The following is a 23099-nucleotide window of genomic DNA, read 5'->3' as shown; positions in this document are numbered from 1 at the left end:
AAATGTTTTTTATGTATCCGGCAGGACCATTGCCACTGTCCGAAACAATACGTCCTCCGGAGGAAATACAGGCGTTCCGATCGGTTGTCTTCCGTGATTTGCTGGAAAGTGAAAAAGCTCATGTTGCCGAGTTGCGGGGATTGGCAGAAAACTTTCTGGAACCCCTGGAAGCCAGCCAGATGTATGTCGTGCTTGCATATCTACGTTAATACAGCTACTTTACGCACTTTTCTAAAACTTTTCATTGTTTTTTGTAGACTCTCTTCCAACGAATATACACAGCTAATGTGCAACTTTCTCGAGGTGGTTGAAATGCATGAGGAGTTTTTGCAAACGCTGGAGGACTGCAATGATCGTGTGGGGAAAGTGTTCTTATCGAAAGCTCCAACGATGAAGAAAATACACCAGTTTTATTGTGCCGCCCATCCCCGTGCCATAGTAATAGTTGATAAGTTTCGGTAAGAGTTGAACACGTCATTTAATAGTTAAACTACGGCGAGGATTTGACATTCTAATTTTGTATGGTTTCTGCTTGGCTACCACACACCAGGGAGGAACTGAATGTGTTCATGGAAAAACAAGGTGCGGCCAAACCGGGTCTACTGGTTCTTACTACAGGTCTGTCTAAGCCCTTCCGGCGTCTAGACAAGTACGCCGCTATACTGCAGGAACTCGAAAGACACATGGAGAGCGGACACCCGGATAGGGGTGATACCCAGCGAAGTATTGCCGTGTACAAGGACATTGCCTCGTCCTGTTCGGCTACACGGCGGCAGAAGGAGCTAGAGCTACAGATATTGACCGGGCCGGTACGCGGTTGGCAGGGTGCAGAATTGAGTTCGCTCGGTGACATCATACACATGGGGAGTGTAGCTGTCGGTCCGGAACACAAGGATCGATACTTGGTGCTGTTCCCGCAGACGCTGCTAATATTAAGCGTAAGCCAACGGATGAGTGCTTTCAAGTACGAAGGAAAACTTCCGTTGACGGGAATAACTGTGAATCGTTTGGAGGATACAGATCAGATAAAGAATGCGTTTGAAATCAGCGGTACATTGATTGATCGTATCGTTGCCGTGTGCCAAGGTCCCAGTGAGGCCAACCGGTGGGTGGAACTGCTTAGCCCCAAGTCTGGTGTGATCGAACAGAGCAGTACAGGAGCGTTGGACATGAAACGTAACGTTAGCAGCTCGGCAGTGAATATTCCTCAACCTCCACCCCATGTAAGTATGATCATTTATTTGGATGTTACATTTCTATGGATATGTGTGAATGTGGGAACGTGGTGCTCTTTTGTGAAGTGAATTTTGTGGACTTTTTTGTATGAAAACATTTTCATAAACGTAACTGGTACATATTGAATTATCCTAATGGAGGCTGGATTATATCGTTTAAATTTTATTTTCTTTTTCTTTCTCTTGTTTAACTATCTTTTAAAAACACTATCCTATTTTTAACCCGTGCCTGGTGGCGTGTGGCAATTCTTTCTTTCACTTCCCGCAATGATTGTTTTCGAACAAATAAATATGTCCGTTTGTGCCAATAGAGCAGTAAACAGTTAGCACTCGATTCTCGTGGCTACAGTACTCGCGTATCGGTATGTGCATATGATGGCGGTGGTCAGTGGTATCGAATGTATGGGGCCGACTTTGAAGCAACACTTCCCCCAGCGAACTATCCGCCTACCGCTCCCTATGCCGAGCTGACTACCTATTTCCGACGCCTCTTCCGAGCAGGCGAACTGTCACGATATGTCGTTCAGGCTTTACTGTACCCTCAAATAACACGAACCTATGAGCGGAGAGAGGTCGTAATGAGACGACGACGCCATAAAACTACAGTACGAATGCAACGACGTGAAAAGGAAGCTGCAGCACGTGTTGTGGTCCCCGAACAAGGTGAAATTGAGCCTAGTGCCACAGAACAGTCGCAGAACAGGAAGGAAGAAGCGACAGAACACGATGGCAAAGAGCAGAACAGCCCATTTACACACCATACATATGATTCCAGTGATTCAGAGTCCTCATCGTGTGCGTCATCTTCTTGTTCCCGAAGTCGATCAAATTTTGAGCGCCAGAATGCGGTGGATTTTGTAGAAGAGGATGACGATGCGTACGAAACGATAACATTTTTTGCTGGCAAAAGTAAACCGAATCCGGATAGTAGTTGTGAAGGAAGCACAGTGTATGAAAGTTACGGGGAACCACACTCTACAGAGGGTGGTTCTTTCACGTATAGAAACGATGGACGGAAAACTTCGTCGCTCAACTCCGAAAAAGACGAAGATAGTCTACCGGAAGAGGAGGAGGAAGAAACCGTTTGCGAAAGCGGTAGAACGCGTAGTTCAGAAATGATTGGTTCCGCTGCTGTACCATTCCTGCGCCTAAATGATCGCGAGTCACTCAATAGTGGCGGTGCGCATGACAGCGCTCGATCAAACGCTGGACGATCATCGGGAATCCATACATCCACGGCTAGATTGCTTTTGGGTGATCTGAAACAGCAATGCTCTGAACAGTCGCAATTGTCTAGCTTCGAACATAGAGCTGCCCATGGACGAATGGCTTGCGAAAATTTGCTTAATCTCGACGAGTCAATGCAGATAAAACACTCGTTGCAGCAGAAAACGGTGACCGAGGAACGCCACAGCATGCCGACATATTTCGTTGGTAATCGATTCAACAATTCGTCCGTGACCGAAATATACATTCCTTCGTGGAAGGACGAATGCCAGGTTGGAGAAGGACCCACGACGACATCCAACGGCGCAGGTAATGGCGCGGGCAGTAACGACCGTAACAGTGTACATTCCAGTTCGCTAGACATACCCGCCATTGTACCCGCACCCGACCCGGTGACGGCCGAATTGCTGTACAACTTTCCCACAACCGCCACGACATCGGTATCCGTCGGTGTAGATGGCCGATCGGTGCACGACAAAACTGTGCTAGGATGTTTATCTCGGGAGCAATCACCATTCCGTAAGCATTCAATAAATTCTGACAAAAAACTTGTGCTAAATCCAAATCATCGTAGAAAAGACAAGGACGATTCGCATGATACGAGCAAAGGGTCGGATCCAAGGGTAGGCCAAGGTGTTACGGATGGTCCAACCTCAACTGCCAGACGTTGCTTAAGTTATCAGTACGTGGAATTGTCCAGAAAAGCCACTTCTCCGCTATCAGCAAAGGCTCTCGATTCCAACAACAACATGCCGGGTGGAGATAGAGCAAAGCACGACAAACCCGGTAAAAACCGTCGAGAAGACGATTCAGAGCACATATCGGTTGGATGTCAGCCAGTTTGTCCTGATTGTTCGGAGCATAAGTGTCGATTCTGTAGTTTCTATTCACGGGGCCACAGTCCTCATTCGAGTGATTCAGGTATGGCCGGTAGTTGTACTATCTCGTCGCCAGATGGGCCCGCTAAATTTTCCGGTGATTTTCTTCTTTGTGATTATGCAGAGCAGCGTACGCTGGACGAGGACGCTGACCATGCACAGAACGATGTTGTTCACGGGATGCTACGCGACCGAGAAACTCGCGAAGATGTTGTCGATGGCGTTCCTGCGAGTGATATGTTTGCGAGCGTTAATCGATGCTGTTCGCACTCCTTTGCCTTGAGACAATCCCGCTCCAGTCACAACTTGGGTCGATTTGCGCTCGTTCGTGAGAGTGAGTTCGATTTCACTGATAGTGGGCAATACGATCACCCTAATGATCAGCATCCTCATGATAATTCTCAGTCTCATAGTCGGCGGCAAGGTTCGGTGAAGAATAAATCCACTGTCTCAAGAGAGGACAGTACATCGGTAGATGTGGAACCGTCCGAGGAAGCGAACAGATATTCGCTGCTACACGAACATGCAGGACACGATCGGACGGTGCGAAGTCGTAGTGAAGATCGAATGTTATCATCATTCTCATCGTTGGATAGAGATGACGATACAAGTGAAGAACCGCGTCATTATTCCGGCCGGAGCCGTATAGTAGTGAATCTGTATGATCGCTCTTCGGCAGCCGCTATGCGACGCGTACTTACACAATCGACTGTTCCTCCGTATGGGGAGAAAACGGCTGATAAGATCACTTACAAAACGGGCCTCTATGCACACTGGTGGAAGAAGGAAAAGTTACCGATATTTGTCGTCACGAGTAACGAGTCGCTGAAATTGCCACCGGCTTCTGGGCAACTGTCACGGCCGTTGCCACCACGGTTTCCATTTATCGGTGATGATAGTAAGATTAGTAGTACTAAAAGTAGCAATTCCTCGACCGGCCAAGCGGGCGACATTCCTTGTGATGGCGATGCTCTGTTACGTCGTCCCAATATTTCGTCTAATGATGGAGCCGCTCTGGGTTCAGGCAAGAGTGTTTCTTCTGTTTGGTTTAGTTGGCTTTTTGATTTGTGTTTTCTTTGTTGTGTTTTCTGTATTTGTTTGTTCTTTTTTCTACCTTCTCATCTTATTTTGCTTGCGTTCTTCTCATTTAGTACAGTAGTAAATTTCTCGCAAAGGTTCTATATTGCAGACAAGTGTTTGGATGTTTGTTGGCAAATGTGTACTAGTAAAGTGTATTGAATGTACCTTACTAGATTTGTTATGGTTACATGTGGCAGAATCATCAGGAATGCGGATTTGCTTGCTTGTGTGTGCGTGTGTTTGTGTGTTTGTGTTTACGATCATTGCTGTTGTACATAAAGTTTAGCCAAAGCACCCTGCCTGAGCCCTGTGAGCGAGCATTCCCATCAGTATAATGTCATTTTCATAGTGACAGCGAAATAAATGCAGAATGCACTAATAATTCGCACTTCACTTTAGCTTTACGAGCACTGTTCCATCCACTGCACTTCATAGCTTATTATTTAAAATGTTGTGTGTATCATCTGCTCAGTTCTAAGCATAGTAAAATCTTCCTGTATATACATAATTTCTCGTGCTGTCGGTCGGTTCAATGTGAATGATAAATGGATTTGTGATTGAGCGCTTATGCGATTCGATAAAACATTCCGACCAGAGCCTGACCGTTAATCAATGTGCTTGATTTACCACACAGATGTCACCACCGCCCTCAACAACCGGAAACAGCCACCCGTCTCGGAGCGGAACGTCCAGCATCGTGCAGCACATGTCGCAACACAAACGCAGCCAATCGTTCAACCACCATCTGAGTTACAATCAAGTTCAGCAGCAACAACAGCTCCAACAACAGCAACTAAAGCAACATCAACCGAATCCAAGTCTGTTAGCTTCCCCGAACTCCCTGAACTTAAATCGTCACGAAGCAAATCAAGCGGCACTAAACCAAAAAGGTTTTTCGGAAAAAGGTACTTAAAGGTGATGCTGCTTGTCCATAAGATAACTGAAGATCGTTTGTTTCATTTTTAGCTAATTGGAATATTACAAACCTAAGACCGGCACCTTCATTGCGTCCAGCATTTTTGAGCTCGGTAGCCGTCAGCAGTGCTGGTGGTGCTGGTGCAGGCGGTACGGGAGGAGGACGCAGTGCGACGGCGAGCATTACTGGAAGCATCGGAGGTGCTGCGGCCAGCTGTGTCGGTGGTGGCAACAGCGGTGGAGGAAGTACTATTTTGAACACTTCCGATAGCGTGCATCACAGTTTGTCTTTCAGCTCCAGCTCGAAGGTGTCACCCACCTATGAGGAGGATGCATTAGTTCTTCGCGTCATTGAAGCATATTGTGCCGCTTACCAGAGCACCTCACGCAATACGATGCACTCAGGTAAGAGAATGCATTTTTTTCTAAATCGTAGCTGTTTATGCTTGTTTTGTTGCTTTTAATATTTATGTATTTGTTAACGTAGATTTGAGTGATCCATCAATACCTGTCTCCTAATAATTGGCTATTTATTAATCGCACTCGGTGTTTTAATGGGGTGGTTAATATTAAAGTTCGTCATAACGCTGCAGCCTTAAAATGTAACCCAGCGTTTTGTGGAACACTTGTTGCGATAAAATCTTTTCTTCACGCATTGCAGCGTATAGCTAAAGGTTGGTTAACTGAAAAGAACTTTGCAGATATAATATTACCATAAGTACGGGGTGGGCTAACGGTTCTACGACCACTGAATAATCAACATCAGTTGCTTAATCATCGCACGCATTTACGGTAAAATTTAGCGTTTTTTTGTTGTTGTTGATATGGTGGGAGTGGTTCACTGTAACGATTCAAGCGATATGAAGGAAAAAAGTGAGATCTCCTAATTTAATACGCATTATAATTTCTGTGTATTTATTTTCACCAAGTTTTGCTACTTTAATCTCATCACTTCGTTATTACAACGCTAATTGAGCATGCAATTTGGTTTATAAATGTTGCATCTTTTTTTTTAATTTATGGTGTTTAATTGTCTCTCAAAGCTTGGCAAGAAATGTCTAATGATTTGCATTGCTTCTTTTGGAAGTCACATGATATGAGATCTGAGAATTGAAGGCTAAACTGTATTATCGTATTATGTCTTCTTTCTTTTCCCTTTTTGCCTATCTGCTCTATCATTCCTATCCTCTCATAACTGTACGACGGTGCGTCCTTATCATACGACGCTCGTCGTTTTTTCGTGCCATTGATTGTATGTAAAATATAACGGCACAATCAAACGAAATTGCTATCTATAACGGATCGTTCCATCCTGAAATTCCTTCATACATACATATTCCCTCAATTTGACCTCGTCGTTCCTTAAAAAAACATCATACAGCACTGCTACCGTGGACACCGTGTTTACCAATCCGTGGAGGAAAGTTAAAAACAAGCAAACACTTTTCCTCGTCCAATCCTCAACTACCTTTCACGTGCTCCTCACTTTCATCCTACCTGCCGAGTGGTGGCGGTATCAAGAACAGCAGGACACATACATCGACGAACAGCATTAACTCGTCACACATCTGGCGGGAAGCCAGTCCGAACAGTTTCAATCTTTACGCTGCATCCATCGCGACGCTCAACACAGCAAACGGTGTTCAGCCGTCACAGCAGCACCAGCAACTACTGCACCAGCAACAGAACCAACGCGCTAGGTATTCGATCGGTGGCTACGGAAGTACCGAGTGGCGCTCCCATTCGGAAGAGTCTGGTCGCAATGCAAATGGTGGAGCGCGCAATATTAACACGTTTAAGACTGCATCACCATCCACAGCCTATCATAATCCGATCGCTCGATCGGGCTCGAACTACGATAACATTTTCATGAACTCGAACACTAACACACCGCTGCTGTCGCGCGTATCGAAACAACAAACCGTGTGGATGAATGCGAATCAGGTCCCGGGTGCACCAAGTTTAAACCATTCGTATTATCAGCACCATCATCATGCGCCACATCACCATCGGCACCGGCATCGGACTACGAGTCGCGAACTGGATGCGGTCGTTTCCGATAGAGACACCAGTCCACCGCCGCCCGCACCGGAAGGTGGCGAATACATCGGTGACTATCTGCCAATGGGACACGCGTCCACCGGTACTAGTTCGTCGCTGTACGATCGCCGCTTGAACCGATCGTTCGAGACGGCACAAGGTTTGAAGAGAAATTCAAAAATATCACAACTGCGCCGTTCGACGCCACAGCTAAACGGTGACGATTTAGAAAACGATGCTGAAGGGACACGAGGTTCGGCAATGCAGGAAGATAACTTACGCGACGACATGTCGCGCAACTCGGTGTCATGCTGCAACAAGCTGTGGATGTTTTACTGGCAGCATCACCGATAGGGACGTTAGATTTTGTAGTCATCTAGCAGAAGTATACACTGTATAGCAGTAACAAGCTTTTCGTTCGTGCCATGTCAAAATGTGTTGCCGTATGGAACTGACTTACACTTAGGCTGTTATCCTGTCGCGTAGCGAAGGATATTCCTTAAATTGGATCACATTTATTCAACTGTGTAATAGTGAACGACCAATACTATCCGTCTGTAGGAGTATCCTCATTGCAAGGACCCTATACACATCAATCATGCACTATTTTATACGCTATATTTAAAACCGAACGTTGTACAGGGTAAACGATTTAACATAGTAGTGTATGTGTGTATGTGTGTGTGTGAACTGATAGGATCTTTGTTGTTGATTAGTTGTGTTGCAATGATCTGTGCTATCCTCGAAGGGTCGTGTTCTATGCAAGGGCTTGCTTTATTAATCCGTCAGCTTGCCAAGGCTTGCAAACTTGGAATTGATACACTCATATACCACTATTACTTACATCGAAATTGGCCTACCTTATATAAGGCAGTTTTTGTTTGTTTGTTTTTTTGCAACGCCATTGGCCGTTTGGGTTCATTGGCGCTAATTAGCAAAATAGAGCTACTGAGCAGTTAAACTGCATATACTCCGTGTTGCTTGTTGTGGATATATACAATATAGAATTAGCCCTAAAGGGTAGGATCGGTTGAGGACGTGGTTTCCAAATTCAGCGGAAGGCAGATAACTAACCTTCGGTTAAATTGATGATAATAAATAAAACAATAGATACGCTACCTATACAACACAGCACATGAACAGCATGTTAGAGCATTGATCGTTAGACGTCTGCTATATAGTGGTCTTTCATTTATCACTAGTAAATTTAATCTCATCACCTCTTGAGGGAAGTATAACAAAATGTTGTGATATTAGATGAAGTAAAGGATGTGTTCTTTTATTATTGTAAAATGTTCTATTCGCAAAAAGTCTCTGTATATGCCTGTAGGCAGCTAAATGTGCTGAGAAATGTAGATTTATTATTGCTTTCTGATTGCTTGATGAGCTTTATTGATAAATGTTTTTAGATCATCTTAAATTCGTTTCCAAATTAATGAAATCCCTTTGATTATTTCACTATTGAAAAGGCGACAGGAACACAATTGCAATTCTGTGAAAGAAAGGGCAGTGTGATGTGCATATCTGACATACGCAGTTCTACAACGGTACGGCCATTAGGGCGGACGAGTAGATCTTCACCAACAGTGTAAAGCAAATGTGTGGTTGTTTTAAAAGTTGAATGAAAAAAAAGTGACTGGGTGGAAGTGACGAAAGAGAATGTCGACCCAAAAGCAAAAAGAAACTTGTCTCTATAGAAATGCAAAAATGCATGAAGGAAAAAGTGTTCACAAAAGATTAAGTTGGCCTGTGTTTTGGTGTTTTATGGCATGGTGGACAAAAATAAATCTTTTCCCTTTTTTTTCTTTTCGGCCTAAGCATCAGTAAAACAAATGGGCGTCTTTTTGGGGGGAGCAGTGTGTAGAGCAGTCTTATTGTTTTCGATTTTTTCGGCCGCTGCAATCTTAGTGAATCGCTGCCACGCCTGGGCGATCATCGTCGGCTGTCCAAAGCGGTAACAAATATTGCTTGCGCTTTATTTCATACAGCGCACCGCGGAAATGTTTGTGGTCCAATGGTTGTGGTTGGTCAATTAAGATTTTTATGCCCTGTGTGCTCTGACGTGATTTCGGGAGCAATTTTCAGTGTTGTTAGCGTCATTGCAAGGGAGAAGTAACGTTCTATTACGTCAGCCAACTGGTAACACAGAGGATCGACACCAATGATTGATATGATTGACGAGGAAAATGAGGAAACGTTGTAAAATGGAAACAGAAATTGATTTATCTCACTGTCTAGTGCATAACCTACCGAGGTGTCATAGAACTGATTATGCAAAGTCGTGTTTGCACACTAATTTTCTTCCCTGCTCACCATCGTACGTATAATTAATGTGTTTCAATTCTATTTTTATGGGTTGAATGCGGTAGCGTTTTATTTTATCAGCAAAAAGATAGCTCATGAATGGGTAATTTCGTTTCGAGGTCGAAAAGAACGGTGGCTCCCTGTTGCTGTGAGAACACTACATTTCTCTCTGTCTCTTGGTGTCGTTTAGTGTGTGTGTGTGTTCCTCCCCAACTATTCACCCAAAATCATAAAACAATGGCTAAGCAAACTGCCTGACGGATGCTTCTGTCGTCGCGGCCACACTGAAGGGCCGATCTAAATCTAAAAGTGTGAATAATTACGCCTACGGCAGGCCGCCCGGGCCCGGGCGCACCTTCAAAGAAATGCATCGTGAAGGCTGGTGAACAAATTAAACATAAAACCGATGCCGACGTAGAGGACCTCTCCGGCATGAACTGACCCGATTTTGTCCTCTTTTGGCGGCATCGGGCATGGTTTTTGGTTTTTTTGAATCATTCGTACAATAATGGGGTCAGTTTTGCTGGAGCTTTTGAGTTGTGTTTTTGATTATGTACTGCTTTTGTCCCGTTATGCTGGTTTTCAGTTCATATTTTTCTCCTTTACGGTGTGCTGGATTAATGCTTTTGTAATATGATAGTTTGTTTTTCCAAGAAAAAACATTGTGATGCCGTGCCTTAAAGTGTAGTTGAACCTTTTGTAGTAAAGCGTGCCTTGTTGTGTTTCCGCAAGATTAGTTTGTATCGTTTTATATTTTGTTCCCTTTTTCTCGTTCTTCTTTTTATTTATGGTTTATTCCGGTTCGACCCTTCCGTCGGCTTTCTCCTGTTTGGTTTATCCTTCTTCGGCCGGATCGGTCAGGTGTTGAGTTCGATGAAATGACCCCAACCTTGCGCCAACTGTTCATCAGTGTCCGTCAACTGCAGCAAGATATGGCACAGGTGAAGCTGCAGATCACCGAGGAACGCACCCAGCGTGGTCATTTGCAGCAGGTGCTTATGGGCCATCTGGAAACGTACGGAGCGACGAACACTAAATGCTGAAGGAACCAAAAAATGGTCGTGCCGCAAACACGCGTACGCGAATAAATACGACCCTTAGTGAACTAACATTAATCAGTGTATTCCAGCAGACGATAACTACCTTTGCAAAAATGGATTGTGCGAGTATTTTCAACGAAAACAAGAGACAACTACATGTGTAGAAGAGAAATCGAGTTTATTAACACATCTATTTACAACTAGACTAATTATTTCCGACGCTATTAATAGTAATTCCGTTTGCTGTCAACTAATTTCATCGAAAGTGAAAACCTTCCACGATAACAAAATAACAAAAAACAACGCGCAACAGAGCACGATAAACAAACGAAGAATAGACACAACAAAAAAAAACAAACCACTTGCTTTGTATCGTGCCGGAATGTGTTCGCATCCGAAAAATGTTCAATTTTCGGACCTCCAGAAAATAGGTCGAAAGTGTGGCCAAACCAACCAACGCAAACGCGTGTGTCCGTGAAAGTGATAACATATCGAACAATCGTTTGTCAGAAGAGTTTTTGTTTTGTTTGGGATCCGTCCGGTTCCCACCGCAGCTTCTCATCGAGCTCATTTCGGCTAACCGACTGACCGATCGAATTGCTGCTGGCCACCGAATGATGGTTGCATTTCTTTAGCATCATGTGCCGCCAACAGGCTTTTAATAGAGTTTTTCCTGCCACTCGTTCAACAGGGTAAAGTGTAAGCAAAGGTTTGGCAGTGGCCGCCGCCGCATCCAAGTGGGGGGATACGATCAATTTCAACAATTCGGAACAGTCGCCGGCGTTTGATGGATTCGGTGAAGTAAAAGTGAAGCATGGTTTTGTCGAAAGTGAAAATTGATCCAACGCCGATCGGCGAGACGCCGAACGATGAGATCGCATTGGCATACATAATTCTTAATTACATCGAAAATTGACCGTGGCAGTGGGGAGAAGGGAGTGTGACCGTGGTTGGAACAAGGGAAGGAAGATGAAGCTGCAGAGGTGGGAGTTGACCATGTGGGAACATTTTCCCGTTGTACCGCGTCGTAGCCATTTTTGGGGGAGTTTCAATTTTCAATAACGTCCTTCAGTGATGGTGAAAGAAAATATGTAGAAATGTCGTAAAAAAACAACTGAATTATTGCCGTATAGTGGGAAATAATGGTGGAAATTTTCACTCGTTCGATTGCTGTTGATGGTAATTATGATGTCATCTAAATTTGGGTCACAAATGTATTGAATATTGTTTGTTTGCACCAACAACCACAAGGTCGACGCATATCGTTTAGTGAAGCGGTGAAGCGATCGAGTTGGAACGTGCGGCTAATATACAGATGTAAAAGAAAATTGAAAATGAAAGAATCTTAAAGACAAATGTGTGTGCATTAGTGCAGTGTAGCGTGAAAAATGCTTTTGCGCTTTCCTTGACAGGGAAACCGTTTACGCGCAGTTACCATTTTTTTTCCCCGGGTAACTGCCGGGTTTATCGGTTTTGTTTTGAACATTATCGTTGATGCTTGATGACTTTCAAATCCTGCTGAAGGGAAAGCTTTCGCTCTCGCAGCCACACCGATAGGGCTGCAGAAAATCGCAATATGGTGAATTAATTAAAGTTTACGTTCTATTTAATTTAACGCCTACGATTACGGTCGGTTCGGTATGGTGCACTTGTCATCATGCTCAAAGTTGATGGACCGGCTGTTTATAATTGTTGGCAAAATAGAGGAAAAATGAAAGTTTGCCACCTTCAATTCACTTTGTTGCTTGTATAAAACATTGTTTTAAGAATATAAATCGAACGCACAAAATACATATAGCAGGGTTTCCAAAATTTAATATTAAGTTGAAACCATTTCTTGATTCTTTTCAAGTTGAAGTGGTATAGCAGTGGAAACTTAGGTCTTTTTGTACTAAAAATGTGTTTTTAATTTTATTCCAGGAGCTTTTAGATGACGTGTTACAACTAGTTACCTTTTTGTTGAAGTTCAAGATACAGAAATGGCACCAATTTTACCTAGGAATTGGAGCTCGAAAACCCTGTAAAATTAGGCGATTTCTGGTATATCTTAAAATGTGGTAAATTATACAATTCCTCTCGTATAGACAGAGCGTTACTGCTCTCATGCTTAGTTGCGCTGAAAAAGGTTTCAAATCGAATACAAACTTTCAACAAATGCATTTTTAAACGTTTTACACAAAACATGACAATTTTCGTGTTTATTTATACAGAATCATTTTTAGTAAATTGTATGAAACTGATGTTGAATACTTTCTCTATAATGCTCATATTCAATTGTTGGTCAGTTCACTCTGCTGTTCGTGCTGGAATAATCAACAATTGCATGGGGCGCTTAAAGTACACAGAATATCTTCCAGCAATCACGCTGTAATCGATCTGCTCGATCATGCAGCAGCTGATTTGATGGCTGGAACGGTTCGCAGAGTTAAAATCATATCAATCATAAACTCAACAGGGTTGGGCCTACTTGGGCCACAGTGGATTACTGATGATGCTCGAACACTCGACCGGTCAGCTTAGAAGCAATTCTGTAATTGCTGTGAGTGATTCCGCGCTTCTGCAGCTCTATCGCGGACGAGTGAATAGATTGCGAAAAAGGAAGCAGAAAAACGCCAGGAGTGGAGTGGAAAAGCGTTGAAAATAAATGGCTTTTATATTGGCCGTACTTGCAAAGTGATCGTCTGTCAAGAAAAGGTCTATTTGGAGATCATTTTCCTTCGAGTAAGAAGTGCTTGCGGATGAGTTATTGAAAGTAGGAACATAAAGAAGACATCAATTATTGAAGCAAAGCTTTTTTGTAAAGACTTTGGACTTTTGTTGTTATCCTAATGAAACCTTCACATCAGTAGGTAGGATTTAGTAAAGAAAGAAACAATTTAAGAAAACAACTTACACGAAACGCATCAATAATGGTATGAACCACGATTCAAAGTATTCAAAGCATGAGAGAAAATGAACGGTCACAACGAGAGAGCAAGAGAAAATTGACCCACGGTGGATACTTAGCATGGTTGGAAAAGTGAGAAAATGGAGAAAAAACGCACGCAAGTCGACGGAAGTGAACATGATGCAGGCGCGCGCGCGCATGTTCGCCGCTTGATGGTCTCCACGCAAGGTCTGCGCAGCTGGGCGAGTTTAGTTGCAATATGAACGTTCGATCGGACGGTTCCCTCTACCAGTTGTTGTCGCTGCTGAATCTTTCACTGCCAAAGGCCGGATTCTAACGGCTCTCGTCGTTCGCTCGTGGGCGCTCGTTTGTACACCGGGACAAGTCACGGTACTGCGGCGAAGAGGAACACCCAACAGGGCAGCGATCAGGCAAACGAACGACGGGTGCAATTTGTTTGCTGACAGCGTTCCTGCGTTCCTGCTGGAGCAGTGTATCGGTTACGTTGGCTCCCACCCAGAGACGCCACCCCGAAGATCTCGTGCAGCCTTCGCTGTTCGTTGGATCAAAAATCTTCTCCCTTTCGCTCGGCTGCTGTGCGTGTGTGTTTGTGTGTGTGTGTTTAACGCTAATTCCGGACCCCGGACGACCGTTCCCGTTCTAGAACGTTAGTGACAAAGGAAGACCACAGGGCAGGAAGAGGCCACAAACCAGTGGAACAGTTCGATTACTGATTACCGGTCGGTTGTTGTGCTCCCATCTTTGGGCGGGTTCGTTGCGTATACCACCGTTGAAGTCGTTCGTTTTGTTCGCTTGCTAGAAGGCTGTTTTGTTCGGCAACAGAACGGAAGCGAGTGTGGCAGTAGCATTGGTTTCAGCTAGTGTGATTATGTGAAGCGATAGAATAGTGAGAAAAGTATAAAAAAAGCGAGCTCGTGTTGATTCGTTCTTTTGTTTTGTGGTATCGAGGAAGCAAAAAAGGATGCAAGTGTGTATGCTTCGATAGAGGTATGCTATAAAATAATCAACTCGTCGTCACACGTCGGTTCAATGCTGGATGGATCGAGTCCATTGAACTAGATCAGGTGCTGGTGCTGTCTCTGTGTGTGGTGTGCCGGTATCTTTGCACTTGAGCCCGTTAGACAAGAATCTCGTCACACTGGACCGCGAAAGCGATGGGCAGCAGGCCAACGATCTAGACGACGAGCCCTGGCAAAGCAAGTGTGCCCGTGTGGGGTAAAGTGGTAAACACTACTCAAATCTCTGCCCTCTGCCACGCCAATTGACACAGATCGTTCCGGTGCAGAGTTTACAGTGAAGAAATAAGTGCTTACTGGTGAAGATTGTCTGCCCTCCAAAAATGTTGTTCTACTCATTGAACGCTGAGTGGATGAGCAACGAGAGCAAGGAGCATCGGTGCGCTCGTCGACCCAACTTACCCTCTAAGACGGTAGCCCATCTACTACTGGTTGCTCTGGTAGCGCTGGCATCTCGGACAGTTTCCGGTCAAGAGGACGCTCAAGGTTTCGGTAAGTACCTAACCTCGATTTAACTCGTCCGATCATTACGATTTCTCTTTATTCTGAGTTCCATTGCATCATAACCTTGTTGCTCAAGGTACACAGAGGAAAGCCCTTGAAAATGTTGGAGTTCGTGTAAAGTTTTTTCGTTGTTGTTTTCCGATAGATTAAAACCATTCGGAAGGGTATGGGTCGATGTTCAGAGAGCCTTGTTTAGAGTTAATCTATGGAAATCCGTACAAGGCATCTCACAAACAAAAAAAAAGGCTTTAATTGCAATCCATTCATAAGACTCTAACAATCGAGAGCATCGAATGGATATGGAAAGGTATCAATTAAACTTCAGGTAAAAGGCTAAGCATCCGTCTGCGGAAAGTACTGCATATCTAGTTGCTGGATTAGGTATAATCATACACAAAGTAGCCAATAATCATTGTGATTTTCCATTAAGCTCATCTCAAGCAGATAATCCTTCAAAATAAAAAAAAAGGAAGCGGCTATTAGGTATCAAACCGATTCATTTTCCAAACCATTTGATATCTCGCTAATGAGTTGTTGCTATTCTTAAGCTAACGGGATGTAACACAACCGAAATGAAGATGATGGCTTGAATGGGTAATTGTAGAACGCGATCAAAGACAAGATTCATTTAGTGTGAGAAAAATATGACATTTCCAAGCTCTGGCGTTCAACATTTTAGAATTAATTTTCCGGACAGTTCTGTCTGGTTGATCAAAAATCAACTGGCAACATGATGGACACGTAAACTTCGGCTTTTTTTTCTAATGCCACCGTTGTTTAGTGTCATTGAACGGTTGCTTTTCTGCTGCGTTCCCTCCGGGTGAAAACATTAAATAAAATCTGCCCATTGTCAGCGTCGGTCAGTGTCACAATTAGCGGACAACAATGCGCTAATACACGCCCGTAGAATCGTTCTTTCCTTCCGGTTGTTTTTTTTCCCGGAGAGTAGGGAGAATTAATCGGATCGGTGAAGGTTTGTTTTTCCTGCCCCATTCTTCTCGAACGACCTTTTGCCTCTTCTTTGTGTTTTTCCGGTGTTTTTTTTTGTTGTAAATTCTCCCCTCGGGGAAACACTGGGGACACGAAAGCGGGCAACACGGGAGGTGAAATGTTCTCAGCCTTTTTATACATAGCCCTTCCGGAATGGGGTTTTTGGATAGTAGATTGCAGATGGACTGGTGTGGAATGCATCGTCATTAGTCTCAGTACAATGGCGGCGTGCGTTTCCTCGGGGGTTTGCCGGAAAAATTCTATCCACTTTACAATCGCCGTTAGATTACCGGCAGACAACGGGGAACACCCGAAAGCCCGTCGCCATGATTCAATTACGCACCCTGGGATCGGTTTTCGAGAAACCAGCAATCAGTGGCAGGGAAACATTAATTCAAATTATGCATTCTTCGGCAAAAAAGGCATTAAATCGAGCAAGTTCCTTTACCACTGGAAGGCGAGGATGGAAGGTGTTTTACTTAACACGAAGTAAAAGCTTGCAGGAAAAAAACACAAGCAAACCATTGAGGTGGAAATCGATTGGTAAAAGTCATCCGCGGAAACTCAATCTTCTTTCGGTTCGGCAAAAGCATATTGGCTTAGTAAATGTAAATTAGGCTTTTTTTTTGAAGGTGGAACCGTATGCCGATCGACGAAAACACGTGTTCATTCAACTGTGCATCTGCCACAATCACATAGCACACGGTGCGAGAAAAGGTGCAAAACGTATTAATCAAAATTTCACACCTGACTGCATCAATCTTCTATCTTCTACCGGTGGAAATTGAAATGAAAATAAGCAAATGAACGTTCCTGAGAAGAAAAAAAAATGCACAAAACGAAAGAGATTTCATTTGATGGAATTCCCCTTTATCTTGCGTTGCTTTTCGTAAAGCATTTTCTTTGTGTGTTGCAAAGAGTTGTGCCATCTTAACATTGCCAAAAAAAAAAAATGGCGTTGATGCGCCCATTGTGAACCGGTAGTTTGCTGGTGCCACAAACAACAAGCCGTGAAGCCGTTCTTACACTTTTACACATTTAATCTGGAATGCGTTACGTAGCTCGTACCGTACTCCCTTCCGTTCTCAGCTTCACAGTTACGATCCGAGCATCTTTTGTGCAACCAAGGGTTGGGCGCGATCCGGTGGTGAAATAATTTGTCGTAATTATACACACCTTCGCACACACACACCCGGTCGGTCGCTAACGGCTAGTTGAACTAGTTTGATGAGATTTTTTGGGTTCTTTTTGTTTCGTAAAATTTAATTTTCATTGGTTTGATTTTTTTTCTTCTCTTTCTTTTTAAGTAAAGTGGATGAAGGGGAGCAGCGAGGGTGGGTGAGGGAATAAAAGGAGGCTGCGATCGTGTATTATATAGCTGGTGGAAAGAATGTTGCACCTTCAGCATAGCGAAAAGGGCGTGCTGCGCGTTTAAATCAACGGGACTAAGCGGAACTGTTTCACACGCAGTTTAATTACCAGACAGTAACAGGCGAAACAATCGCAATCACAACAGACACATTGTTGCTCGATCTATTTACTGACACTGGCGGAGAAGGGCGGTTTAGCTTGACTCAGAAGAATTGTCCCGCCAAGTGTTATTATTCTTTCATCTTGTGTTCTTTAGTATGTTCTACAAAAGATTTTTTACCGACGTCTTCTTGAAGGCTAGCTTGCGGGAAGCTTTTCAATTGTTAAACGTATGTTTTGAGTTAATATTTTAATTATTTCCTTAAGGTTTATATATGTATTTTTTGTGGAATCTGATTGTCTATATTATGGAGATCATTAAATGTTCAAATATTCACGAATCTCTTTGATTTATTGAACTCTTTGGTGATCTTTTTGATCTTTGATGAACAGTTAGAAAGTTGTAACGTTCCTTCTTAACCTTCCCAACAGTTAAAAGCATCGCACGCGTGCGTCTGCAAATTTGTTACTTGGCCGACGATACTCTGTTGAGCTTTCGAACTGTTTTTTTTTTCTGTTCCCTCCCCGTTGGATGATGATTGCATATACGCACAAATGTACGTGAAGTACGCAACCGCAACCGTAACCTTTCCGGGAGTGAGATTTGGGTTAGTAATTACGCAAAATAGGTCTTGTTTGCCAGGAATAATAGAAGCCTCATTTTTTTTGTTGTGTGCCTCCCAAAGGGAATGAAAACTCGTGCAGATCCGCCCTCCGTGACAGGGTCCCATGTTTTGCCTGGCGGAGGGTACGATTGTATTGTGTTCATTAGCTTCCAACGCTGGTTCCAAAAAGGTGAGAAGAAGGAAGAAGGTCCCCCTGCCCTCTATGGTAGATGCTGTATGATGATTTGTCTTGCCAAATCTGCCGTAAATTGCAACCGTAACCATAAGCGTGTAAAGGCAGCAATAAGTAAAGTTGTCTTGTTTTGTGTGCTGTCTGGTGGCTGATTTAAAGTGGCCATTCGGGAGTTTTTGGGGCAGGGCTGGGGTTTGGATGTTACGCAAATTAGCGTTCGTTACGTTTCAGTTTTTGCATTCTTCCCTCCGTTTTTTTTTGCCAGAGAAGCGGGAGAGCGAAAAACCCCGTTGTGTCATGACCCCATGGCGTACGTTATTACCTCAGCGTAGCGGTACCGAGAACATTTCATCCGATGCGCGACGGTTGATGATGCATTTACCCAGCCGTTTGCCGGTTGCGTAACCGCAATTATGCGCCAGTCACAAGTCCCACACAGGCACACACGTACTCATTCATCCCGTACGCACTAATGATGGTGTGATTGTGGAGCAGTTACATGTTTTGCATATGCTGCGGATGATCTGCATCGCGAATCTTGGGCAGAGTACGGTAGCAGAAGGCAACCAGAACAATAATTACTGCACCGCAGGCACAAAGGTTGCACTTGTTTCGTTGGCCACTTGTACATCTCCAAAGACGCTGTTTGTTGTTTCAGAAACTTGCGGCGAATATGTGTTACACACGAAAGAGCACATTTAATGGATTTGTTTTTTCATTAAAAGACTTCTTCTGCAATGATGGGTTTAGAAAGCAGCCAGCAAGAAGCAAATCATATTTTTGAGGTCTTGTGAAGGTGGAGAACAGCTTCAACAACTGTCGGCAAAATGCAAGTGTGTGAGCCCCCGGTGGGTGGTGATCGTGTGTAGAAACTTGTTTCCATTCCATTTGAAGTGAAAGAACTTCACTCCACTCGACAGATTAGCGACGGCACGGAGTTGGGCGGTTGGTCGTGAACCTTTTTGATGGCGATTTTCCATCCCTCCCCACGTGTGCCCTTTTCCCGTGTGGTATTACACCCCGGTGGGCAAGTTCTCGAGGGTTTGGATTTAACTTCTTCGCGCAACTTATCTGTCGGCGTGCCACGAGACCGTCCGTGTTTTATCTTTTTTAAGTATTTTTTTTCTGCCCAAGTACTCCAATGTTTATGCACGCACCTCTGGGGTGCGAGAAGTGCCGGGTGATTTCTCATGCAACGGTATTCGAGCTGCTGCCGTATGGCATTCGACACGCATGAAGAAAATTGAATTCTTCGCCCTTTTAAAAAAAAAACACACACTTACCCAAGATCACGATCGCAATAGACCGAACGGCGCAGTGTTTTTTCCCCCCCTGAAGTATCTGCTTGGGTGATCTGAGCTTGGAGTAGGAAAGAAATGGGAAATCGCTCCCTTTCTTCTCCCGCATCTTCACTATTTGTGGATAAACGCTTTTTTTTGGAGCACAATGGACGAAAAAGTATGCTACAATGGCAGCAATTGCGCAATGTTCCGTCTTCCCAAGTAATGGTACAAACTCAATTATCTACAATTAGCTGGTGCACGTCACCTGATACACAAGGTACCTTCCCGCATGTCGCTTGTCTCTTTCCGCATTCGCGTAAAAAAAAGACATGATCGTACCATGATCATCTGTGTTCTGTTTGGTCTTTGGTGGATGCTGAATAATGGTAACCACGCATACGTGCTCTCACGCACACCACATACCGCGACGCAAGTGGACGAAAGGCGACAAACTGCACATGCAGCATAAGTGTGACAGATTACAGTTATTAGTGCACCAGCCGTCACGGAGGGTGTCGTCTTTAATTGCAACTCGAAAGCGGGATGGATGAGGCGGACGGTTGATGCGACGACTGTGAGTGTTTCTGTCTGTTTGTTTGTTTGTTTGTTTGGTTGGTTGCATGATTGATGTCGTTGCATTTGCTCAACTAAGCTGCCATTTCAGATGGGTTTTGCGATCAACCACCAGTCAAGCGTTATAGAGCACAGGCTCTTGTTGTCTTTAACCATAATGATTGATGTACAACTGATCTGTTTCTTCCTGTGACATTCATATTACAAACGTATCGTAATTCAATCAAATTTGTGCACGAAACAGGTTGTAGTAATTCCTTTCCTTTTTCGTCTTAGGTGTTCGATAGGAACTTCATCACTTCATCAGTATATTGAGTTTTTTTTAAGTCAAAGTTGAAAATAATTCAAATTTAAAATTTCGAACATGATTTTTTATTTGGGTTTATGATTTATGTTAGAATGTGGATGTAAGAACGAGCTATTGAAGATCTCCATTTTTGGAATCCAAAATTAGAATTCGGAAAGTTGTAGAATGTGCCTAATCTTCAGAGATTCATGAGCCATTTTAAAAATCGAGTCATTTTTCGAGTGATTCTTCTCAAAAGATTCACGTGATATACTCTTCTCAAAAGATTAATTTCCTTAAGATGTCTTAATTACCGTATAATTGTAAGGTAATAGATCGTGCGAGAAAGCATACTGTCAGTTAGAAATCGACCGAATAGACATTTATGGCGATGTCCTACCGAAATTCCGAATCCAATCATTACCGTACGGCGGTAGCGTGACCCAAAAAGAAAGCAATCAGTGTAACGCACCGCAAACAGATGGTCATCACACTCGTGAAAAGGGGCTGCACACACAATGTGACGGTTCGGTTCACCATTCAATAGAAGGGTTTGTTTTCTCCAACAACTAAGCAAGAAAGAATGGATAAACATTACCGAAGGGTGGCGCAAAAAAACCTTCCCCAGCACGAATTGGTATTAATTTTTCGGTTAATCAACGGCCCTTCACGCAAGGCACAACTTCACGTGCCCTTAGTCACCTATCCTTTTCTCAACGTTGGGGGGAACTTTTGTGACCAAACGGTGGTTTCACTTCTTGTGATACGATGCTGTGAAATGGATCGATCTGCGGTTCATCTTAAAACGCCTCACACGACCCGTTAAGTATAATCGTGCCGTACAAGTAAACGATCAATTCTGGGCACCCTTCGGCCGGTTCTTCCGGCATCAGCCGTACGTTAAATGGCGCAATTTTGATTTCGGTACCTTTGTGGCCCGTTCGCTGCCACTTTCCTTCCTCCCTCAACGGTAGCTCACGTTGCTTCAGTGCTGCGAAATGAACCGCGATGAGTCGCTTCCTTTTCATGGCCGATCGGGCACCACGCATTCGCTAGTCGATCGCTGAATTTCGAACCGCGATCGGGAAGGTATTTAAGATTTATAATTAAAACCAATCCAAATACCGCAGCAAAACCCAACTGAAATTGGGCGATATGGCCGTACAGCGGTACCGGTTCTGTTCGTATTTTTTTTCTCCTTTAGCTGACGCTTCTACCGTTTCGGTGTATTTGTTTCCCCACACTGTGTTTTTGGCACGTTTTGATCGAAAATCTTCACTAATGGGAGCTCATTTTCTCATCTTTTGTAACCGTTTACCCGACCTGATCTTTGGAGGCTGCTTCAAGCTGGGATGATGTCGGAAGGCCAGCAAAATGGATGCGTGTCCATAAGTTCGGCCTGTCCACCTTTTTGCTGTCTGAAACGTGTGTTTGTTGTGGGAAGAAGCGCTGCTAGAGATGATTGGTCGATTGCGTTTGCTGACGAAGACCTATTTCCGAGTGGTGGCCGAGTTTAGTTTTCTAGCTGATGTGCGATCTATCGGTTCTCTTCCCAGGCTGCTGTTTGGCAAACGAAAGAGAAGAAAAAAACAAACAAACTACTTCCAGCCGTTTATCTCACGTTGACCTGTATTCGGTGTGTTCCCGCACCGGGAAATAATGCAAATGTGGTGACCAACGGGTAAACACACACTTGGTCGAGAGTAATAGGGTTGAGATATGGAAATTGGTTTGGTTATTGGTCCGGACAATTATTCCGCCAGTTTTAGGCTTTCGGTTCACCAACTATCCTACCGTAATTTTTCGCGTTTTGGGTCATCGTACGCGAAGAACCTCTGCCTCATACGTATGGTGTGAGTGCGTTTCTGTACTTACGCCGCTAAGAGTTGTTGATCGAGAGTTTGCCCACTAAAACACCTTACACGCTGAGCTGAAAAGATATTCGAGAACTCTCGGATAATTGATGCCAGTCCGATCGGACCATGATGACTTGTGCTGGGCCGGAAGTTGGGTCTTTTGTAGCTAGTTTTTCCTGCTGCTTGCTGCTTTCCTAACCTTCGCGCTGAGTACATTCCAAGTAAACGATCCCAAGAGATAGTCCACGAAACAGATCGTTTCAATCCAACAATCTTCTACCGGCTACGTGATCGTTTCTGGCTCTTCATTTCCACATTTCCACGGAACGATGTTGATCTATGCTGCGTGATGAAGTGCCCATGATGGGCACGATGATCACGTTTAACCATCATAAAACGAGCTAGAAGCGGGCATCGTAAACTTTGGTGAGACTCATTACCGGTGAACGATATTCTGTAGTTTCGCTTTTCATCGTGTAATTTGATACGATATGATCACATCACGGCGGTACGCGGGGGCAGGTAGCTGTGCCTTAGCTACGTACACTCAGCAATAGAGTATAGTCTAGTTTACTTGAGGAGTTGCCGAAGTACGCTTCAAAAAGGCACTCGACCACAGCAGATGGCAATGGGAAATGCCACTCTATCGACCGTAGCGATCGCAAACATGGCAAGAGGGGCGAGGAAGTGAGATGT

The 23099-nt window shown here is 44.0% G+C and overlaps 1 protein-coding gene and 1 long non-coding RNA gene across 10 annotated transcripts in view; both read left to right on the top strand.

Moving 5' to 3' along the window:
- LOC125763639 (uncharacterized) overlaps positions 1–23099 on the top strand; it is a 135592-nt gene that overhangs the window by 83064 nt on the left and 29429 nt on the right. The gene's annotated exons all lie outside the window — the stretch shown is intronic.
- LOC125763361 (rho guanine nucleotide exchange factor 7-like) overlaps positions 1–23099 on the top strand; it is a 59825-nt gene that overhangs the window by 18869 nt on the left and 17857 nt on the right. For 3 of the 9 annotated variants that reach the window (XM_049426429.1, XM_049426430.1, XM_049426428.1), the window contains exons 3-8: positions 25–181; positions 258–458; positions 551–1223; positions 1547–4364; positions 5055–5325; positions 5387–5514. In XM_049426429.1, coding sequence (XP_049282386.1) covers positions 25–181; positions 258–458; positions 551–1223; positions 1547–4364; positions 5055–5325; positions 5387–5390 — 4124 coding nt within the window. In that variant the 3' untranslated portion in view covers positions 5391–5514. Of the gene's footprint in view, positions 1–24; positions 182–257; positions 459–550; positions 1224–1546; positions 4365–5054; positions 5326–5386; positions 5741–6716; positions 10329–10540; positions 10644–23099 lie in introns of those variants that run through there. The other 6 variants (XR_007418342.1, XM_049426431.1, XM_049426433.1 and 3 more) reach the window with 6 other exon arrangements.

The sequence above is a fragment of the Anopheles funestus genome, chromosome 2RL, assembly GCF_943734845.2.
Source record: "Anopheles funestus chromosome 2RL, idAnoFuneDA-416_04, whole genome shotgun sequence".
In the NCBI taxonomy this organism is placed as follows: domain Eukaryota; kingdom Metazoa; phylum Arthropoda; class Insecta; order Diptera; family Culicidae; genus Anopheles; species Anopheles funestus.
This window is presented reverse-complemented; position numbering and strand designations above follow the sequence as displayed.